This window comes from Protopterus annectens, chromosome 9.part0 (genome assembly GCF_019279795.1).
Source record: "Protopterus annectens isolate FY-2018-M chromosome 9.part0, PAN1.0, whole genome shotgun sequence".
In the NCBI taxonomy this organism is placed as follows: domain Eukaryota; kingdom Metazoa; phylum Chordata; order Ceratodontiformes; family Protopteridae; genus Protopterus; species Protopterus annectens.
The window spans coordinates 1,776,726,129-1,776,750,424 of record NC_056743.1 but is presented as its reverse complement, the minus strand read 5'-3'; the positions used below and the strand labels follow the sequence as shown (position 1 = coordinate 1,776,750,424).

At 40.6% G+C, this 24,296-nt stretch overlaps 1 protein-coding gene across 1 annotated transcript in view; it reads right to left on the bottom strand.

Annotated features, from left to right (window-relative positions):
* Positions 1-1,330: 1,330 nt before the first annotated feature.
* Positions 1,331-24,296, bottom strand: part of CNN1 (calponin 1) — a 344,933-nt gene continuing 321,967 nt past the window's right edge. Inside the window, 1 exon segment of the mRNA XM_044084643.1 lies at positions 1,331-2,027. Within this exon segment, the coding sequence (XP_043940578.1) occupies positions 1,773-2,027 (255 nt within the window). The 3' untranslated portion in view covers positions 1,331-1,772.

The following is a 24,296-nucleotide window of genomic DNA, read 5'->3' as shown; positions in this document are numbered from 1 at the left end:
CTGTATGGTTACTTATTTACATGTGGTTTAACATTACTTCTGGATTTTCTATTGTCCAAGCAATACTTGTCTGCTGGTTTCAGGGTACCTGTTCCACGTACTTCCACTACCAGATCTATATGAAGTGGTTGCCCCAAAATCTGCTGGTGAAGTTTACCAGCAGCAGAAATCTTGATTTTCAGCACTATTGATTAAGGAGCCACGACCATTCTGCAGTGTGACTTTTCTGACTGTGTCTCTGCTACTATTCCTCTTTTCTCATTCCCTTTGCCATCCTTCTGTGCCAGTGGTATCCCAGCAGACATTTCTCAGCCCTCACATTGGCATCATGCTGATAAATACAGTGGAGGCCTTTTCTTGAGGCCTCGTTTTCCTTGGAATTCCTACCATCCACACATCAGCACATGCTCTAGACTTGCAAAGGGACCGTGTGTCTGCTCTACTGCTGCAAACTGGTTGTACATGATTGTGCTATTTACTTTGCCACAAATGCTTTCATGTTGTGTCACCTATTCATTTGCCATCTCCAGCAATTAGATTAGTGAGCTGTGTATGTTGCCACATGTTGTTTCCAAAAAGGAGAAATCACTATCTACTGAGCTTTCTGGTTTTGATAATTTTTCTTGCATCTTTTAATCTGTATATTTGCAGTACCACACCCCACATCTAAACATTGTACATTATTTTACAAATGCTACCCTGTGTTTTTAAGAAAAAATATATTATTTTCAAATGCTATGCCTACATTCACAGACATGATGTATAAGGGAAAGTCCTACTTTTGCACTTTTTGAACAGATCTGGGTGATACTTTGGTGTTTAATCATTTAGGTTCTCTAAGCTATAATGTTGCTAAAAAATGTACTTAGGTGAATTCATAGATCATTCCTGGCTATCTTAGTAAAGGGCATATTGAACAGCATAGAAAAATAGTTAATTCTGTGAGGACTGGTTTATAGTAATCTAGCCTGCTCTTACTCTCACGCCAAATGGCTAGCAGGTGACATACCAATGTATGTTTTTACTGTTGCTTGAATACCAGGCCTCTGATATTTGGATGTGGTTTGTAAATGTCTGGTAGAAATGTTTGCATCCCGTTATTCTGATATACAGCCTTGTTAATTAATAAATGTATATCCCCCTTTATATCAGGCTGCATTGGAATGTTCAAATTCCCACACAAATACTCATATTACTAATCAATCTTTGCACTCCTTCATAACATCTGGAGGTAAAACACTTAAGCCACATGGCTAGCAACAAAACCTAACAGCTCTAGAACTTGAGTTTAACAGTTATGATAGCAGACAATAAGACAGAAAGAGAGAGATAAGATAAAGGTAAAATCTTAATGTGCGCATTCTGGCATCCAGCATGCTCATTGCTTTAAATTAACCATGTGACGTTGCAGCGATTATACAGCAATTAGAGGCAGCATTTATGTTTGGCAACCTGGTATAGCTTATCAATACTATCCGGAACCATCTATTCATATTAGTTTGCAAATCAGCTTTACTAACTAGCAACATTTGTCCGATACAGGGATTTATTTTATGCTCCAGTGCATTCATCTCCTGTAGCTTATACAGTGTGCAAGTTAAGTTTAGCGATTTATAGTTAGCTGTTCCTTTTTTTTGCATGCAGGTGCATATAATATCTCTGAGGTCACATTATTGTCTTGGTTCACTTGCTTTTGCTTCCTGGGTGAGCTCATGGCTTTGTGTCAGTCCACAGTTTCTTTTTCGTTTTTTTGTGATGTGAAGTCTGAAGCATTAGTCAGAGTTGTGGAAATTGTGCTCAGCATAATCGTACTGATAATTTTCATCCTCTCCGATAAGGGGGTATGTTGGGACCAGGCAGTATTTGGGATCGTAGACCTGACGGGGAAGGCCATACACTGTCATGCCATGCTGAGATGCCCCCTTATTACTGCCCATCTGGAGAGAAATGTTCTGCATGTCACATTTTTCTGCATCTAGTTTCTGGTCAAAGATTTGTCTCTTTGTTCCAGGAGCAGTCATGCCAGCCTAAATGGAAACAAATAAATAAAGAACATTAGCTGTTTTTTTTTTCTCTGAATGTCTCCTTGTTAACTATTTGTAAAAATCATAAAATTTAATTCCTTTATTATCACGTTTTAACATCTATCTTATCATCCAAAATAATACTTTTTTTGTAAGAATAATACCTTCAAAAATAATATGAACTGTATTTTGTTTAAATGAAGAGAGAGTAAAAGAACTTACTATAAAACAATGTGTAATGTTAAACAGCATACTTTTTATAAAAACTTTCATTAAGGCCACTTGTTGAAATACTTTTATTGCTGTTTCAGACTAACACAGTTCTAAAACGGTGAATTCCATAGAACTATATTGTAAAATAAAATGGATAGTGAAATGCCAGCTGTTGTGTTCATCAATTTCACGACAGATAACCATGGAAGATTTAACCTGTTACAGTCATTGCTGCACAGTTCTGACTTTTCTTATACATTTTTTGTTTTGTTTTCTGAGAGGAAGAAATCACAGTTTATGTTATTAGTTTGCTGATAGATCTGCTGTCTGCTTGGAAGCGTTTGTCCCTTCACAGCTACCTAGCACTCTCTTCTCAGCATTTTAGTCACCCGGACACAACTGAGGCATGTTGCAGCTTTCTGTATGGGGGTACATCTTCACAGGTTACGGCTTACTGTAAAGAAAAGGTAGAGGTACTTTAGTAACATTTCAGTCCATCAGAGATCTGAAATATTGAGCTTAAGACTGACCACGAGATTCAATAAAGCCTATGCGATAGCGTGCTGTTTTGGATTCAGTAAGTGGCTCTACATGGTGTGTAGAGCCATGCACAGCTGCGCAAACAAGGTAAACACTGTTGCATGCAAATTACAGCATAAGTGACTGAATTGTATGCTAATCAACCAATCCAAGATAGAGAAGCTATTCAACAAGCTATAAAGCAACCGTGTAGACTCAGTGCTGGTTTTTCCTGCGAATTCCAAAATGTATTGGAATACAGCCACTGAAAGGAGTCTAGACAGAAACAAAATTAGGGGTTGCTGTTGTTTTAATTCATATGTATGTGCAACAGGTTGAAGTCTATGCTGCTGCTTCTGCTAATAGACTAAGGCCAAGAAGCAGAAGAGTTTTCAGACCCTGGGTAACTTATCACAACCTACATGATATAGAAATTATACAGCGCTACAGGGTGGATAGAGATACTACAGGAATTCTGCAACCTCTGTCATCCTCAACTCAGAGCCAGGGCAATCCAAGTGGATTCCATTGCAGTGGAGACAAAGGTATGTGTAGCACTTAGAATCTTTCAGAGACCTACAAGGGACATGCCGGGGAGTGTCTCAGGCATCATCTGGGATCCTACATCAATTCTGGAATGCTATGCTCCAACATACTAGTGACCACATATATTTTCCCTGTACTCCTGAGGATATTGCCAGAAATATGCAGGAGTTCTACCCTGTAGCACACTACCCTGAAGTACTGGGTGCCAGATATTGCACAGATGTAGACATTAAGGTACCACCCGAGACCAGGGAAGCCTCTACATTAGTAGAAGGGGCTTTCACTCTATTAACTGCCAAGTTGTGTTTAATGCCAAGGCAGTCATCTTGAATGTGTGCGCTGACAACCCTGGCAGTTACCATGAGTCGCATATCTGGCACACCTCCCAACTGTGTCAGATGTTCTGTAGGAGGGATATCCCGCAGGGTCATTTACTGGGGAATGCAGGTTATGCACTGGCAACCATCAGAAATGCACACACATCCCCTAAAGATCACCATAATGAGGTACATGCTCAAACCAGAAATATCATAGAGTGTGTGTCTGGGATGATGAAGTTGTGATTCCAATGCTTAGCTACATCTGGGAGAGTCCTACAGTACAATTCATGGACATGTACTGAAATATTCACAATATGTACCATGCAACACAACATCATCCTGAGAAAACAGCTTCAGCAGGACCAACAAGGGGAAGGAGCACACATCCCATCACCAATGGTAAGGTCATCACAGACACACACAGGTGAGGAGTCAGACAAGGAAACAGCAGCTGCTATGGGTGTAGGCAGATATAGGTGTGCTCAATATGTCCTTGCATTGGCTAAGAGACAACTCATAGCACACTCACTCACCACCTAGGGGCCTAAAACTTTCTTCCTACACAAATACATAAAGTAACATTGATGCCAGGCAAATAAACAATCGAAAGCACTGTGTAGAGGAGTTCAAAACACTGGTCAGCCCAGTTGTAGTCACAAGCGTTTATTTGTAGAATAAAATAAATGTAAAAAGCGTTAAACGCCAACTGAAATACTGCGTTTTTCGTCTGAACTTCAGATGTCTTCAGACCTCGGTTATAACAATTAAACAATTAACCAATGAGAATATGTACACAAACCCATTCAAAAAGTTCAATAAAAACCAACAGTTCATGAATAATTTATCAGTGTCGTATAGAATGGAGCAAAATACATATAAAACCATGTTTGTATTTGAAATACATGAGAAATGGATATCCCAATGTGAAAACAATAAATATATTAATAAATATATTAATTTATATATATCAAATATGTTAAAAATGTTAAAAAATTGAAGAGTTAAAAAATCTAAATAGTAACTGTTAAATAACTGTGCACCTATATACAAAACTAATACAACACCACCCTCTAGTGGTCTATCTGAAAAGTACAAAACACTACTTGGTGCAAAACTAAATAATGGAATTTTCTTTGATGTAATTCTTTAAAATTGTATAACATTACAATTAATAAATGGATGAACATAAATATATCTCATGAAAATGTTCAATTAATAACACTCAAAAATATATATAATGGTTCGTAAATTGAACCTCCAGGGGTACATAAAACATCATTGATGCCAGGCCACACTCACAACCTTTACCTCTCCATGTATTGGCTGTGTACTGCTTGCATCAGACAAAATCAGCCCTGAACTAAAACTGTTGCAATTTCTCGATTTACAAGGTAAGTGTTGAACCTGGATTGTATTGTGTAATAATATGAATGAATGGCATATCCTTGCATGTTGTTACTTGGTAGTGTAAGCAAGTAAAAGGTGGGAGATTTATACAGAAATTACCTTAACATGTGACAGCAGAGACTTTTTTGACTTATATGTGTCCATTAGTAAATAGTAGGCCTCAGACATCAAAGATTCACACAGTCATAGCACTCAAAAGTAGTGATGGTCACTGCATGCCCTCACTTTAGCACCATACATTTGCACTGGAAAATAATTAAAGAGAGAAGTTAGAAAGTAATGATACACATTGCAGTTTCAGACTTCACAACCCTTACAAGATCATTCACAATAAAGTTGGAAAATGTGGATGCTATCTATTGTCTAACCTTCTAAGACCAATATAAGTCAAAGGTGCAATTACCAGTTCAACATTACAAATGCAGATATACTAAGCACTAAGTCAGCTGTGCACCCTGAGCATCAAACACAAAGCTTATGTATCCCTGAATCCAAAAGATACAAAACAGGGATATGGCACAGTTATTATCACTTGCACAGGGTGTTCGGCAGAGTAGGGAACCTAGTTTGACACAAAAGGTCTGAAAGTGTGTGTAAGTAAGAAAGAGAAACAGGCAGATATTTGGATGAAGCAGTAAATGGCCAGTGACACAAAATGAGTTTTAAGCTTCACAACTGAACCATGTATCTATTGTGTGTGTGTCTGTAGAAGTCCATCAGGTGATACTGGTGTGTGAGTACCTGTCTGAACACAGCCAAGCTCTGTGCTAGCCCTACGTCTTGGTATGTCAACAGGTGTGAGCCATGCATGGTAGAGGTGGCAGTTCATTGTTGTCATCCTTGACCACGAGAACTGGCTGTGCTAGGAGTTGCACTGGCACATTCACGCCCATTGCCAGATGCACCAGATGCAATGCTGCTACCTGAACATGACTGATGTCTACTGGATGAGCTCCCCTCATGAGTACACACAGGACCACGACCCCACGGCCTGCCACTTCTGGATGTGGACAGCTCACCCACTGATGGAGCAGTGGAAGTACTGATTGGGCATAGCCATGTTGGCTAAAAGCAGAGATGTGGTTGATCTACACCCATGAGGATGTCACCCCCCTCCCAGCAGATGTTCCATCACAGGCATTGCTTGTACCATCGTGTCATTCATCCAATCTATTGAATCAACAACATGGTGGAGGTAGTCACACATGCCAGTCTGTGTCCATCTGCAACCCTAAACATTTCTCTCGAACACCCATGGGAATATGCCAGTGCCTCCATGACAGCCCTAACCATACATTGAGTGGCACGGGGAGACACCTGAATCAGGTGGAGGATGGACAATAGGCCTCCTCCGAGCATCCCTAAAAACCCTCCTGCATGGCACCTCACTCACACTTTGGCTATGGCCAGAGTCAATAGGCACTGAAGCAGCAGTAACCACAACTTCTGTGATCGATTGTCTCTCCCTCCACCTGTCCAATATCTGTGAGCTCACTGGAATGGATAGGTGTAGGCCTACTGGCTGTGTCTGATGCCATTTCAGGGGATGGCTGTATATCAACCTCAGTGTCAGATTTAACCTCTGCACCCCCTGACTGTGCCTCTTTTTGGCCACCATCATCATCAGATTCTGCTGATGCTCTGATATCAGGTGGTAGAAGTCCCATAATTCCACTGTCAGGATCACCTGTGATAATAAGCAACAAACACAGGGACAATTAATATCTACACTACTATAGTCCAATATATGCTAACAAAATAACAGTTCTGCTACTATTAGACTGTACAGCAATACACACAACAGTCCTGCCATTGACATCACACTAAAATATTTCTTTGAATTGCTTATTGGTACTGACATAAAAATGTTTGGCTTACCATGTGCAGTTGATGCTATCCTCTGTATGCCAGATGGTCCTGGAAGAAGTTAAGAAAAAGGTAAGGACAACAGCATCACAATTAACAATAACACGGGGGGGGGGGTCAGACTTTTTCCCCTTTATATGTCCATTAACTAAACTTTCAACAAGAACTTGGATGACAACTCCAACTTAAGCCCATGTGTAATTATCAACCCCCTCCCAAACAAAATCTGAAACAAGACTAACATATTGATTTAAATTGTACCATACAAGAGTATTTAACAACTAAGATACAAAAGCCGACCTGGAAGCTCCTCCTGGGACATGCTTGCTCTCCCTGAAGCAATAGCACAAATGTCAAGGACATGCTGTTCTCCATTTTCGTGGGAGCTGTCTGTATCCTTGACAGTGGGCAGGAACTCTTCATTTGCTGTTAGTGGTGGCTCTGTAGCAGGTCCCCCAGTATCCACCGTGCAGACGAGATCATGTCAGTGGCCCTATGCCACATCTGGTCATATGTCCTGCTGTGGCCACCTACTGCATTAACATCTTTGATGATCTGCTGCCAATTTTGCATTCTGCCTGACATATCTCCATGTCCCCTGTCAAGCAGGAAGGCACCATGTCACCTAAATGCTTCAACAATGACCTGATTTTCAGGCAGTGAAGGGTGGTTTTTGAAGATTGAGATGCCTGGATAGCATAGTCCTAGATGTCCTAAAATACAACAGAAGATAATACACATACATATCACATAACTACAAAATATCTGTTCCCAGATAAAACATAAAAGGTAGGATTTCAGTATTACCCACTGGAGAAACATAAAACAGTCTAGAGATTTGAAATATGAACAACAGGCTAGATGCAAAAAAGGAAAGTAACAATAGCAACATATCCTTGTTTGTGGCATAACAGAAATGTGGCTTTGCTCCCCCCACCCCCAAAAGAAAAGGCAAATGACACATTTTGCTAACAAACCATCTTTGAAATGCTAAAAGTGCTATCAAACGAACTGCCCCTGAAACATATCTACAGATGTAACACATAACATTCCATGTTAAGATATTGCCAATCATGTATACCTGTGAAATGCCCATGCCATTAGAACACGTCTAATGCATACATATAAAAGTGTAAAGGCCTTTGTTAATCAATATATATATATATATATATATATATATATATATATATATATATATATAAAACAGTTGAACTTATTTTTTTCTTAATTGCATTTCAGCATATGCAGTATAAAGCTGACAAAATGCAAGCATACCTTCTCACATTTAGTAATCCTCTGTGCAGATATATCCCAAAGTACTAGCCTCTTTTCTGTGTTCTCCATGTAAACAAATCTCTTCATCTTCAGTTTCCCTAGCTACATGATTGACTTTTTAGGGTGTAGAATCAGAGCTGTCAGCATGGTGAAGATGCAAATGAGGTATGAACCCATTAGAAGTGCCTAATCCCAAATACTTGGCTCCATGTTGCAGATATAAATATAGTGCAGGCACTTCTTCAGTGTTTGCTTTTAATTGATTGCAACTGTGACTGATTACTAGTAGAGTGAAGGAAAACACAATAGCAATGCAGACTGCCCTACATCCAGTGGGTGCATCAGGCTAGACTTACAAAGTGTTAGATGTAATTTTGTCAAGGTTGGAAATGTAAGTAAGCAGCACACATTTCACAGGTTCTGCTCATTAACATCCAACTTCCCCTTCATTTGCTGGCAATTGCATATTATATTATCACCATTTAATGTCCTCACACATTTTAAGGACAATAATGTAGAATGGCGTACAGACTGCATGTCTCAAATTACTGGTCAAATAAGAGAAGAGTGCTCAACAAACACAGAAAGGTAAGACAGAGCTGTATATTTGCAAGCAATACTCATACCTGGTTGCGTGATCACTTAGTGCAGTGCATCAAAAAATAATAAATGTACAAATAACACTTATACGGTTTCATATTACCGTAGATGATGTTGCAGTTGGTTATATGCAGAATAATTTCAGCTCCTTGCTGCAAAGCTGTTTGTGTGGCAAAGAGGGATAAGGCACCCTTGCTGTGTTCTGAAGGTTCATTGGAGTGAGAGTTCAAATTTAGACCTATGTAGAAATATGTCATGTGTACTAACATTTTGTAGTGTATGTCATAGATTGCTTTTCCTCATTTCAACTACTTTTCCTTTTGTTTTCTTTTTCTTCATCTTTTTTTTGGGGGGGAGGCATTGAGTGATGTGTGACTTAGCACAACCATGGGAAGTGGAGAAAATTAATGTCAGATTTGGCTGTGCTTATCTCATTTGCTTTCAGTGTGCAAACTGGACTAGTTGTACACACAGGAACATGATAGAAATCGTGTAGAGCACCTGCAAACAGGGCATCTGTAAAAAGGCAAAAGTCAAAAACAATACATTGTTGCAATTTCTGTATTTCATCACGCAACTGTGCTTAGTGGGATTGTGCAGCAGTTAGCAAGGTTTCCCAGGAGCTGCAGCCATCAGACACTTGCAGACAGAACTTAGACAGCCAATAATTAAAACCAGATACATTCAATTAATTATTTTGGGCACTTTGCAAACACGCTAAGTGGCATTGCACAGTGGTTAACACCGAGACCTTAAGAATGATTAGGAAATTAGGCAATATCATGTAATTAGTCCTCTGGAAGCAGGTCTAAGTGTAGGGCTGGAGTATAGATGGTCCTGGGTTCTAGTACAGGGTGTGCAACCTTGTTTTACTGTTGTGACAGTGCAGTTTATAGCAATGAAATGAAAAATAGAAAAGTGTTATTTTAACATTCTTGCGGCAAGAGGTGTAAGTGTAAGACTTCCATACACATAGACCTGGGTTCTAATACAGGATATTCCATAAAATTTTACTGTTGTTCCACTTCCCATTAGATTCACTCTCACTTATAACACTTTATATAGTAGAGCTGATATGACTAATATGTATGAGAGATGATACACCATTATTCTATTTTCAGATGTATGACTGAGGGTATACTGTCTACTATATTTTCTATACTATATATTTCTATAAATATAATTCTGCTATCTGGACTTGCATGGCCTTCACAATTGCCTATGATCCATACACAACTAGATCTATATCCAATAACCTTGTCAGGTCACACACACACACACACACACACACACACACACATACATGTGTAACAGCTCAAACTGTCACTTGTATTTATGTACGATTCTTATGTCTCAGCAGCACTTCCTATGTGGTAACAATGGAAAATCAATGCTGTGGAAGAAAATGTTTTGTCTTTTACACCTAGGTTTGAATCCCACAGTGTAAAAATCAATTTTCTCAGTGTATAAAGACAAAGACAAATGTGTCAGATCATTACATTTATGCCCCGCATGTGCCTTCACTGAAGGTTGGGCGTCAGGCTGGCAACTCAACACCATAAAAATCTACTGCCAATCATTAGTGGACCAGAGTTCCACTGTGGCAACCCCTAACCAGGAAAAGCTGAAAAGACAAACAACATTGCATGTCTGCAAACCTAACTCACCTAACAATTTTGGTTATCTTCCAATTTCAAATATATATTTCCAGGCTACATCAATAGACACCCCTCAAACTAAGGCCAAGTGTCAGATTAATCTTCAAATTTAATTATTATTCCCTCCCTGCTCGACACTACTGCGCTTTGCTTAACATCATGCAAACATGATTGGCATCATTGCTCAGGTTTACGCACTGCCAGTAAATGCAATATCTGGATTTGGTCGGAAAACATCAGTTTCCATTCCCCTAGTTCAGCTGGTAGACATGGATGGCTTTGGAGAGGATGGTGCCAAGTTTAGGGCACAGAGGTGGGGTGTCTAGGAGTCCAGGATATTTACTGGACTCTTGGTAAAGCACCACAGCCAAAAGCTTCTGCAGGGGGACTATTCTGGCTCCCAGTACAAGTCTGAGATGTGGAATAGTTTGTCCCAGGCTTTATCCTGTGCCATTGGTATCCCACACAATGGAGAGCAATGTAGGCATCATTTCAGGAGAAAAAGGGATACTCTCAACCATTGGTTGCATCAGTTTGAGAATGCAGGCATCCACAGCTGTGTATGACAATAGTGGTTGTAAGAATTAGAAAGCTAAATATTGGCAATTTTGGGATGCATAAATCTCTTATGTTCTTTTCTGTTCTTTCCCAGCTCTCAACAAACATTGATTGATTGGAGAGACTGAGGGAGGCAAGCGGTATGTATGCAATAGAAGAGAAGTATTATTGTAACTTTAAAAGTTAAAGATAGCATGTTTGGTCTTTTATACAGTTGTATCAAATTGAGCATGCATATCCCAACTGAAAAAGCAAGTACTTATGCATTAGTCTGTAGCACAAACCAGTTGTAAGAGTCCAATATTAGACTGTAATCAGAGGCTATGGGTTCAAATACCACAATTCCCAACAATACAATACTGTTATTTCTTCAATAATGTTTACATTAAATTAAAAACTCTATACCAGTGGCACAAATGCCCTGCTGTAAAGTGTAATCTGTATAACTGGAACACACATATGTGCAATATATGCACATTTCAAGGAATACTTTCAGCAATCTGTAGTATAGTGTTTATTTGTTAGGAGGTATACTTAAATGCAATACTTCAGATAAAAGGGTTGTATGATTGTGTTAAAGCTTTGTATGTTACATGTGATGGTACTAACTTTATTTATTTTTTTCTCTCACCCCAACCCATATCTCTCTTTTTTTATTTTCTGTTATGTGTTGTTAAAATGTCTACATGTCATCCATGTGTACCACATCAGTAAATGCTACACAGCACAGTGAGGTAGGCCAGTCTGATTGGATCCAGTACCGATGCCCAACACATCTGGGAACCAACCTGGCAGCACTGCTTCTGCTGCCCAGCACTACCTGTGGCCTCAGGTATACTGCCCTGGAAGCTGGTGCAGTGGTACCTTCCAGGAGCAATGGCAGAGGTGATGATTTCATCACCCACAAGGAGATGCCGGGGATGTTGAGAGGGTCATGCACCACACCATTAGTGTACACCTATGATGGATGGAGAGACTGCTATCCCTTATGTTCTGCAGGAGGAGAAGGTATCAATCACCCCATCTGCCTGCAGAGTAAGGGGACAGTGATGACAGTCCAGTGAGTCAGGACTCAATTCTCACTGTCTTCAAGCTTGATGGGCATGAACCTGAGTTGTCTCCTCCCTCACCCCAGTCATGGTGTCCCCAACCTTTTGTGTCCCTCACCATCCCTGTTTCTTGTCTTGTTTCTCTTGTTTGTTTGCATTTGCTTCATTACCTACCCAACATAACTGACCTACCTACATCCCTTACACAGCAGTCTTCTCTTACTGAATTTAAAAAAGGGCACCTGTACCACAAAAAAAATGTCCCAAACATAGCTCTCTATTTCGCACATGTATCTTCTTGACACACTTGATTTGGTCTAATTGGCTATACAATGTGATCACATTGTTTTCACCCCTCTCTCTGGAGGTGGCAGTCCAAATTCAACTAATATTATGCACATATGATATTTTTTTACTGTTAAAGAAATGGATAGCTATGGTTCTTCCCTACCTCCCTCGTGCACATACCTGTATTGCTTTCCCTTTGTTCTTCCCCCTGCTTGCTTCCCATTTCACCACTTTCCTATCTACACCATTTGAACACCTATAATCTGGTCAAAAAATAGAATCACACATAACACACATAAGTAGCAGAAAAAGCAATGGATACCTTCCCTTTTTGACCTCTGTGTTTGCATGGAGTTTTGCAGCAATGCCAAGCGATGGTGAGTGGTGGTACAATGCTGTGATTATCTCTGCACAATGCTGCTTAACCCCGATGCACTATGTCAACACACAGCAGCACATGTACTATAAAGAATTCATGTCATTGCATTATCACTGTTTATTTAAAAGTATTTAAAAGTATTTGATACACCTGGAATTTGAACCCAGTATCATCTGGGCTCAAAAACACCTGCTGCCACAGAGTCAGTTAAGCAGCAGGTGTGTTTCATGGACTCAATAGTAACTCTCAGACTTTAGCAGTATGGCTCATGTTTGCCCACTGCTTAACTACACCCAAACATGGAAAGTATTGAAGATGTTTATCTCACAAGTGCAAACACTTTGCCAATCATTGCATAAATCCGCTGATCTCTGCACTATGGAAAAGTAAATATTATCATGCATTACTGCTGTTTACTGTCTATTTCCTGTTTATGACATGAAATTACATGTGAAAACATTAACTGAACTGAAGTCCCTATCTAACAATATGTCACATATTTACAATATGGCCATGTCTTGCCTCCCCCAACTACTGCGACCCTGGTGTCTCAGTACTTTTTCCACACATATCTCACATACACTACAGAAATTAATACCAAATGTTGTGTGATATGCAATGCACATGAATCTGTTAACATGCAGAAATAGAACTATTGACTCATAAGCCTACAATGCCTTACTGCAAGGCTAGGGAAGGAATCAGCATGGACCTTATCCACAGGGACATAGGTGACCCTTATCACACTTGACCCAACCCATTTAGATTTTGTCAAGGATAGATCTTGCTTATTAAACCTAGTGGACTTCTTTGATACTGACCCCAAAGACCTGGATGAGGGATAACAGGACATATCACCTATGTTGAGTTGTTCAAGGCCTTTGACACTATCACCCATTCAAGTATCATAGAGAAAATCTCCCATCTGGGGCTTAACCCATACATTACTAGATGGATAGCCAACCTCAAAGATGGGGAATGCACCTCCACAACTAGATAACTTACCAGTGGAATACCACAAGGATCTGTGCTGGGCCCTCAACTGTTTGGAACCTATTTCTCTGAAGTCCAGGCAAAGGTAGATGGCCTGTGGCTTTCCAGGTTTGCAGATGACTGTCAACTGTATGCAGTCATATAGAGTGCCCCGTCTAAGTTAACATATTACAGAAGGGGCTGACACAGAGAAATGACTGATGCCAAACTTGTGGACTAAACTTTACAGCAAAAAATGCCTCATTGTCCCCTTTTGGCAATGAAGTACCCCTGCAAATTAGGATATACATAGCATCCCTCTAAACTCAAGCATGGTGTTGTGAGACTTGGGAACATATGTTGATAGCAATCTACACTTCAATCACTGTGTGTCCGTAGTGGTGAGACACACATTCGACATTACACACCTCATAAATAAGGCCATCACATCGAAGACCAGGGAGGTCATAGCTCTGCTGTACTCTATCCTTATCAGACCACTAATTGAGTACAATGCTCCCTTCTGTATGTACCTCACCAGACACCTGCAACAACTGGAGAAAACAAAGAGGTGTGTGACTGTGAGAATTCAGGGCCTCCAAAACACGACATACATGGAAAGACTGAAATAACTGTCACTGTACTCAGTATCATGCAGGCCACTGATCGGTAACCCATGCCTGGCCTACAGAGCTGTCTCAGCCCCTGCCCTACTGGAAATATTGGATATATGCAAATCAAATATAACAAGAATAACTTGCTCCAGGGATCTCAACTTAGCCTGTGACATAAACAGAACATGCTGGGGAGACAGATACATCTACTATTCAAGCACAACCTTGACAACTGTATGAGTGATTGTAAATTCACCCCTGGAGTAGCATCTATGTTCCTCATGGACAGGGTTAGTTGGTGCTGATCAGAAAAATCACGGAGCTAACAATGACCATCTACCTATGCTCAATAAGGCTGCTTGTGTTTTTACATGGCTGGACTTGTAAATGCCCTAGGGCCATTAGGCTAGTAACCTCCTATGAATTTATGAAGCTATGAACCTATGCAGACCTCCCAACATCTTCTCTCTGACATGCTCTGCTGATGTAATCCACTATAAAGTGACCTTCAGTCTTGTAAAAGTCAGATTTGTGCATGGCAGTAGCTTAAACTACTGAGTTCTGTAGTCTGTGCACTTCAGTAGATAGGGGTTCTGTTCTCACTGCAGTCAAGTGTGTGTGTGTGTGTGTGTGTGTGTGTGTGTGTGTGTGTGTGTGTGTGTGTGTGTGTGTGTGTGTGTGAAATTATGTATCCTACAGTTAATGCTGCAATCCCATGGATTGACAATATTTTAATACTTGCACATGCCTACACATCCATTTCATGTAGGCCTCCCTACATCTTCTCTCCAACATGCCTTGCTGATGTCATCCACCATAAGTTGACCTGCAGTCAGTGCTGTGGTGCTTGCATAAAGTATTTAGTTCTGTAGTCTGTGTACTTAGGTAGGGATTCTGTCCTCACTGCAGTCAGTTTGGTGTGTATGTCTAGCCAGAAGAGCAGAAGTGTGTGTCCTATAGTTAATGCTACAATCTCATGAATTGACAGTATTTTGATACTTGCACATGCCTACACATCCATTTCATCCAGACCTCCCTACATCTTCTCTCCAGCATGCCTTGCTGATGTCATCCACTATAAGCTGACTTGCAGTCTTGTAAAAACTCATACTTGTGCTGTGACCCTTGTGTAACATACTGAGTTATGTAGTCTGTGCACTTAGTTAGGGGTTCTGTTTTCACTGCAGTCAACTGTGTGTGTGTGTGTGTGTGCGTGTGTGTGTGTGTGTGTGTGTGTGTGTGTGTGTGTGTGTGTGTGTGCGCGCGCCCACACTGGCTTGACATTAGACAGCCTTTTACACCAGGATGTGAGACACTGTTATTGCTATATTCTCCTCACCAGCCATCGCTGATGTCATCAGCTATAAGGTGTTGTCTGAGACACTCCAGGTCAGACTGGACATGTGATCCTTGCCTTAAATACTGAGTTATGTAGTCTGTGTACTTAGGTAGGGGTTCTGTTCTCACTGCAGTCAATTGTGCATGTGTGTGTGTGTGTGTGTGTGTGTGTGTGTGTGTGTGTGTATGTGTGTGTGTGTGTGTATGCACTTGCTTGACATTACAGAGAGCCTTTTACACCAGCATGTGGAACACTGTTATTGCCATATTCTCTTCACCAGACACTGCTGTCATCAGCTATAAAGTGTTTTCTGAGACACTCCAAGTCAGACTTGAGCTGTGGCGCATGCCTTAAATACCAGAGTTCTGTAGTCTTTGTACTAAGATAGGTAGGAGTTCTGTTCTCACTTCAGTCAACTGTGTGTACTTGCTTGACATTACAGAGAGCCTTTTACACCAGCATGTGGGACACTGTTATTACCATATTCTCCTCAACAGACACTGCTGATATAATCAGCTATATGTGATTTGTGGATGTACACTTTTGCCAATAGGGCAAGGTCAGAGACTGATCTGGGGACTAGGCAGAAGTCACCTCATCCTATATGCTGCAGATTACAGTGACAGGGATTTGGATTTCAGTCTCTCCACAAACATCATAGCATTTTTGTATGCACTGTATTTTCTTGATGAGTAACCCATGTGGTCTCTCCATCTGCTGCATCTGTCTGATGAGGTACATGCACAAGAGAGCATTATATTCTATATTTGTGTTCTGATGAGGTTCAAATACAGTGCTGTAATATAATCCTGAGATCTGAATACAATGGCGTGACTTATGATGTGCACAACATAGGTTTTCAATGCCAGTGTGGACACTTGGTGGTCGAAGTTCAAAGTGCTATGTACATGTGTTCCCAGTGCTTGTATCACTGAATTTCAGCGTAGCAGAACTGTTGTCAATGCTGTTATTAGCAGGGAATTCCACTTTGCAGAAGGACAAAATAAAGACACATTTTTGTATTTATTTGCAGACCATGTGGCTTTGTCACCGATCATTTATCTGTGTTAGCCCCTCCTGTAGTATGTTATCATCATATACATGGACTTAATGATTGTACCCAGTATGCAAGAATCAGCAAATGTGGTAAGCCATAGGCTATATACTTTAGGCTGAACTGTCGAGAAATAGTTTCCAAACAGAAAAGAGCCAAGCACAGATCCCTGAGGTACACCAGTGGTGATCACTCTACTGGTACAGTTTGATTCACCAACTTTCACAGTATACGTTCTGTCAGTGAGCCAACTGATTACCTATCTAATGACATGAGGTTTGATTCCCAGGTGGGAGAGTTTCTCAATGATCCCTGTGTGGGGGATTGTGTTCAAACCCTAGGCCAGTTGAAGATAGACAGTATGCACTGTTTTATCTACTTTCAAGCCTATGACTCAAAATCAGTGGGCTGTGACAAGGTCACAGATCGTGTATCATTTGACTCATCACATGCAACTTCCAGACACAGTTGAATACACACTTCAGTACACACTCCACACAGATTATGTTGCTGTAGAAGGGTGTTTTCAACATGCATTCATATGAGTGTGGCGGGGACAGCACCAGATACGTTCATGTATAGACATATCCTGACTCTCCTCATCTGTGAGGTAGACCAACATGTCATCATGGACCTTTTCTAAATGAACACTAGTGATATCTTGGCTGTGTGCAAAAGACCTGTATGAGTTGTTAATGCTACAGCATGTCTGTTACATCTGTTAGCTGTCCTCAAAGAGATCATTGAGGGCATGCATGACAACCACATTATCAGCCTTTTGAACTTGACAAGGCAAAGGCATTTGACAGAAATCTACACTGAGGTATTCACTCAGCACTGTCAGATATGGCCATATACACTTATATCACCCAGTGGGTACACCAGTGTATCACACACATGGCATCTAAATATGTTGACATGTGAAGTGACCTATATATCAGGTCCATTGATCAGGTCCATACATCAGGGCTGTCTGCTAGGCCCTTTCCTGTCCATTATTTAAGTGATGGACATCATAGATGACATACACATCCTGTATCCAAACAGCTGCCTGAAGGACTACAGATTGTGGGCAATCATGGACTCTAAATGTGATATTAGTATAATACAGACAGTATCAACACATACCAAAGATTGCTGCCATAGCCACAACAACACCTGCAATGACAAAGAAACATGGAGGGATTTTTTACGTCAGGAAAACAAACAGACATCCCAAGTGTAATGTAGACATCAGACCCTATAATCAGACCGATAGGTATGTCGCATGTATCCTGAGGTAGATGGTAAGTGTAACATCCACCAAAATGTAGTCACAGTAGTGACTACTCCCTTGTATGTAACACAACTACTGAGTATGTGAAGGACATCCACATCAGAGGCCTTAATGCCTCCATAGTTTACAGCCTTCATCACACCAATAACTGAATACAGTGCACCCTTCTTCATGTACCTCCCTTCACATCTTTCAGTGATGTACAACTGAAGTGTACCACCTTTGTCACAATGAGCTGTCACACATCTTATTGGCCATACCTAGGTATTCTTTTTGTGACATAAACATTATTGTCTGATGGTGCAGAACCCTATCAAGTTGTTCCACCAGATACATGTGTGCTACCTGTTCTGGTGATGCACAAAGTACATACATGGATGTTTGATAACATTAATGACATGGGTAACATTCATGACTGTGTGGATTGTGCTCTCTCTCTCTCTATATATATATATATATATATATATAGCTCCACTAAAGACTGGATGCTTACCTCCCATCCCAGCCATTATCATAACTCCTCTATTCTCCCTGACATACTTAGTGATCATCACCCTATCTCTATACATCGTCACCTGTCCCAACCCTCTAAAACACACACATATACAGGGACTGTCGTAATCTATCCAACTTTAACCCTGATACATTTAATCAAACACTCTCTTCAATAAAATGAGCTTCTCTCTCTCTTGAAGAAGCTGTTCTTAAATTCAACAGCATCTTCCTTAACTCTCTTAACTCCCTAGCCCCTACTAAAAATGTTTGAGTTAAAACCAACTTTGCTCCATGAATAAGTAACGAGTTTTTCTCCCTCATGCAGAAAAGAGACGATGCATGGAAAACCTGGGACAAACTTAAAACCCCCTCCAGCCTCCAGTACTATAGAGAACTTCGAAATACCACAAAAAAATAAAAGACAAAAACAGATCACCCTTGGTAAGAAAAACTTCCACCTTAACCCTCAGAAAAGCCCCCACTCCAACCCCAAAAGATTCTGGAGTACCATTAATAAGCTCTTACACCCAGGTAACCCTTCCCCTCCCAACCCCTCCCCAAACAACTCCCCTCTAGAAACTGCCACATTTCTCAACTCCTTTATAGACTCTATACAGAAGCTAACCAAACCTAACACAAATATTAATCATGACATCCCTCCCCCTCCCTTCCACCAAGCCACCTTCGCAATCAAGCCTATCCCCACAACTGTTATCAGGTCTCTACTCTATAAACTTAAATCCTGCTCCCCTTTGGCTGATAACCTGCCGCCCTTATACCTCAAACTAGCAGCCACCTCCATTGCCTGTCCAGTCTCCATACTTATTAATTAGTCAATTCAGAAAAACCTTGCCCTCAAATATGGAAAAAGTCCTATATTATACTCTTGGATAAAGGTGGGAACTACACCGACCCCTCTAATTTAAGGCCTATCGTTATCCTATCCCCTATCTCAAATATCCTAGAAAAGTGTATTCACAAACAGATCATTCCACATCTCTTCACCCTTACCCAACATGGCTTTCGCCCTCATCATAGTACTACTGCTGCACTACTGTCCTTTACTAACTCCATCTCCACTTCTCTCATTAACAAGCTAGTGTCTTCCCTCTTTCTTGACCTCTCTAAGGCTTTCAACACTGTTTCCCATAACCTCCTGCTCTTCAAACTTGCTTCCTTCAACCTCTCTGCCTCCACTCTTAACTGGTTCTCTGCATACCTAACTAATAGAGCTCAATCTGCCAAATAGATGTCAGCTACTTCTCTATTCCTTCCTGTTCTTACTGGAGTCCCCCAAGGCTCCATCCTCGGTCCCCTACTATTTAACATTTTTACTAATGATCTCTTCAAGTCCTGCCCCCACTGTAAACTCATACAATTTGCAGATGACTCTACGATCATCTCTACCTCTGACACTCTATCCCACCTACATACCCTCACACAAGACAGACTGCAATCTGTTGAAAGCTAGCTCACTACTAACCAACTCCTACTTAATCCAGTAAAATGAAACTTCTTTTCCTTCCCAACCCCCTCCAGCACCTCAAATCTTCCTTCTCAAAACAATAAAAACTATTCAGGTTGAGACTCATGCTAAAGTTCTTGGTATACTTATAGATGACAAACTAAAATTTGACTCCCACATCAACTACTACATCAAAAGGGCCCACTAAACTAGGATTGCTGTACAGAAATAAAAAATTCCTTGCACAAGAATCCAGCGTATCCCTTGCACAAGCCTACCTTCTACCTACTTTACTGTATGCCGCCCCTATCTTTGCTAACCTCCAAAAACATTTGTTAAACAAACTTGAACTTATTTTTATTTATTTATTTTGTTTGTTTACTGGGTATTGTCTGACTGGGCTTGAGGCCCATTTTCAGTGGAGACCCGGGGAGAAAAGATCCATACATACAAATAGACAGTATTAAAACAATCAAATTGAACATGCATTAATAAACAATGTCAAGTCAGCGGGGCGGCCACGGTGGTGCAATGGTTAGCATTGCCGCCTCACAGCAAGAGATTCTCCGGTTTGATTCTTGGCTGGGGTGCCCTCTGTGCGGAGTCTGCATGTCCTCCCTGTGGTCACGTGAGTTTCCTCCGGGTGCTCCTGTTTCCTCCAACATCCCAAAGACATGCTGTAGGTGGATTGGACACTATAAATTGGCCCTAGATGTGAGTGTGTGTGTGTGTGTGTGTGTGTGTGTGTGTGTGTGTGTGTGTGTGTGTGTGTGTGTGTGTGTGTGTGTGTGTAAAACTCCACTGCCAATCATGAGCGGACAGATGATCCACTGTGGCGACCCCTAACTGGGAAAAAGCTGAAAGAAGAAGAAGTGCAAAGCAAGTCAGTAAAGAAATTATTTATATAACAATAAATAGCAAATAATTAATAAATGAACAAATTTAACAAAAATGGCACAGTTAGAGATAAAAACTGGCTGCATGAGTTAATAGTGAGAACAGTGTGATACAGTAATTGCAAGACAGAGAAATGCAGTCTACATAACAGTTACAGGCAAAGCAGTATGTGTGTGTACATTGTTAACTGAAACTGTATAGAATCAAGATAGCCTTCAGCAGTTAATAGTTGTAGCTGTGAGAATGAGCTAGTTTAGGGTAATGTAAGAGACTAGTAGGTAGCTTAACCAGGAATATGGCAGGAGCAGAGCCAGTGTTTTGCTAGATGTTCCTTAAGGAGGTTTTTAAACTCATGAATGCTGGGTTTTTTGGCTATAGGTTAAGGAAGAGTGTTCCACAGTTTGGCAATTTTATGGGGAAAAGGGCAGTGCCCTGTGTGTTGTGGGCTTGGGTAATATTTAACAATAGTTTATTTGAGAATCTTAGAGGATTGCTGTTGGGTTGGACTAGATTGGTGAGCGCTGGGCAGTTGTTAGGTTTTGTGAGTTATATTGTGGGCTATGGACAGTTGATTAAATGTTAAAAGGTTTGGTAGTTCTAACTATTTAAGTTGGGAGAGTAGAGAGCAGTGATGGGTTCTGTAAGGGTGGCCTGTGGCAAACTTGGTGATTTTGTTGTAGCATGATTCCAGATTATTTAGTTCAGTTTTATGAATATTTGTAAATACTAGGGATCTGTAGAGGAGTGTGGAGAGTAGATGTGTGCGGGCAGTGGCTAGTCTGGCATTGTCTGTAAGGTAAGGTTTAATTCTGTAAAGGGTGCCAAGTTTGGATTGGACTTTTTTGATGGTGAGGGAGATGTGGGTGTCAAACCTTAGGTTATCATCGATTGTGACACCTAGAAGTTTGCCTTGGCTGGTGGGATCTGTTTTGGCTCCGTTTGTGGAAAGGATAGAAAGTGGAGTCAAACATGTTTTGGGTTTATTGTACTTGAAGACAATTAACTTTGTTTTGTTGGGGTTAAGTATGAGTTGATGGCTAGTGAGGTAGTTTTCTATGTCCTGGAATAAAATTGCTAGGTTTGCAAATCTCTCCTATTTCTCTCACCACTGCCTCTCTTTAAAAAAACGACACTGGCTAGAATTCCATAATTAATTCCTTCTGCCTCAACTCCACTTGACACACACCATCTTACATCAACCCCTAGCCTGTCCTTCAGTAGCAACTCTCATCTCCCCTTATGTCCCTAACTGGGAGCTTCGTAGCTCTGACCAACACCTTCTCCAAGTATCCAAACCTAATAAATACATAGGAAAAAGTCTTTATAGTGACACAGTCTCTACCTCTTGGAACACGCTCCCTCTCTATATCGGATCTTACCAAAACTCTCCCAATTTCAAGCTAGCCCTAAAGGAATACCTGCTCAACTCCTGGATCTGCCCCTACTTGAAGCAATTCCTCCCCTGCCTTTTTTCCTCCCTCCAAGGCACTGTCTCTGTTTCCTACATCTTAGACACTCCTGTTTGTATGTGTTGACTTCTATTTCAGTAACAGTGCACCTCTTTCTTAACCCTATTTACTGTATCAGACAACTCTCACCTTTATCTTTCATCCACTTATCTTATCCCCTCCCCACTTTTCTCTGCCTAGACTCCACACTATATGTAAGACTTGCCTAGATACTAGTCCTTCCTTACCTATTATCCTGTATGTTACAATACAAGTATTACATTACATGTATTTTAAGATTATTAATGTGTCTTTTTTTAAGATTGTATAAGATGAATAATATTCTCCTTGTGTGTTTTAGCTTATATCTGCATCTCTCATTTGTAACTAATTGTAATCTTTGTATTTGGAGCTTTTCTCCTCGGGTCTCTGCTGAAAAAGGGCACCTGCCCAGCCACACTAACCCGGTTAACAAATGGCAAATAAGTAAATGAATATATATATATATATATATATATATATATATGTATATATGTATGCACCATACACACCAGTCAAGTAGCCTATATTGATCATAATGTCACATACAGGTATAGCAGTGTCCCTCCTAACACCTCCAGCAGATGTTATGGTGTCAGGACAGTGTGTGTGATTACTCTCATAGAATGTGCACATATCATAATAGTTGTACAAGTGTGTTTGTGTATAATAATCCCTGATCACTCTAAATCACATAAGTTATGTCAGAGGCATGAAATTACTGGTGATATTATTCTAATATTGTCCATCATTGTGTCTGGTTCTTTTAATGTTGTCCATGTGTCTTTACCTGTGTCCCACTTGCTGGAGACCTCTGCTGAGAATGCAGTCATAGTCAGGCAAATCAGTTTGCACAGCTTCACAATATGCACCCTACTCCAGTTCCATGTAACATCCCTGATAGATGTCCTCTGCATTATTCATGTAAGGATGCTTATCTCACACAGACATCCTTCCCATTGTTATGTCATCTTGTGTAACAGTCACATAATACACATCTTCACTGTGCAGTCCCTGCTGTACCAGACTGATATGTGATTGGTGTTGCTGCTACAACCATCATTCATTGACATGCCCTCATCTGCTACTGTACATTAGGTTGTTTCACCTGTCCTCTTTCCTATGTTCATTCCCGCAATTCATCTGTGTGTCCCTATTCAATACACACACTTCTCCTGAGTGTTTATTTTACATGGCAGTCCATGTACTGTTACAGATCATTTACACAGCTTCAGTACAGAACATCAGGAATGGGATATCACAATAGTCTGCACTGTAGATACACTGTCCTGTACTGTGCTTGGACCATATACTTAACTATCATACCTGTCAACTGTCCAGATTTTCAAAGAATCTACAGGGGATTTTTGCCTTATATATCTTTTGGTGTGTTCCTTACCAAAATCGTGGTTTCCTGCCAGATGTATAGGATGATCTTAGGACTGATGTGACTCAATAATTACATACATTTGAATTTCAGACTTTAAAGCCTTCAGAACATGTATCTTAACACAAACTCCTGGTTATTCTAGCATATTTCTAATGAGCAAATATGTCAAATATGTCCTATTTCTGTGTCATTGTCCCTGCATTATGCTGGCCTTTGCTAGATGTCTTACACTAAGAGATTGAGAGCTATCTGTTAAGCTCTGGTGATCACTGTGACTTTCCCCACAAAACCACGACCCTCCAGTCCTCTGATCTAAGCAGGATTGCTATCCATGTTCGCTTACATGGTTTCCTTGCCGGCAACAGTGTTGCCAGCCACGAAACCTTGCTTATCTATGTTTAAACGTGGTGTGAGGCATAAATATGCAATAGGTACTGCTGCTCATTACTCATCGAACATGTAAATTCCACGTAGGTTTTGCGTGAGGCCTACACAGAGTTTATTGAATCCCAGGGCAAATGTTTTAGAAGACAACTTCATTAGGTGGCCTTAGTTTATAGCCACCAGATACATGGAAGAAAGGATGTGCAACAAGTTATTTGTAA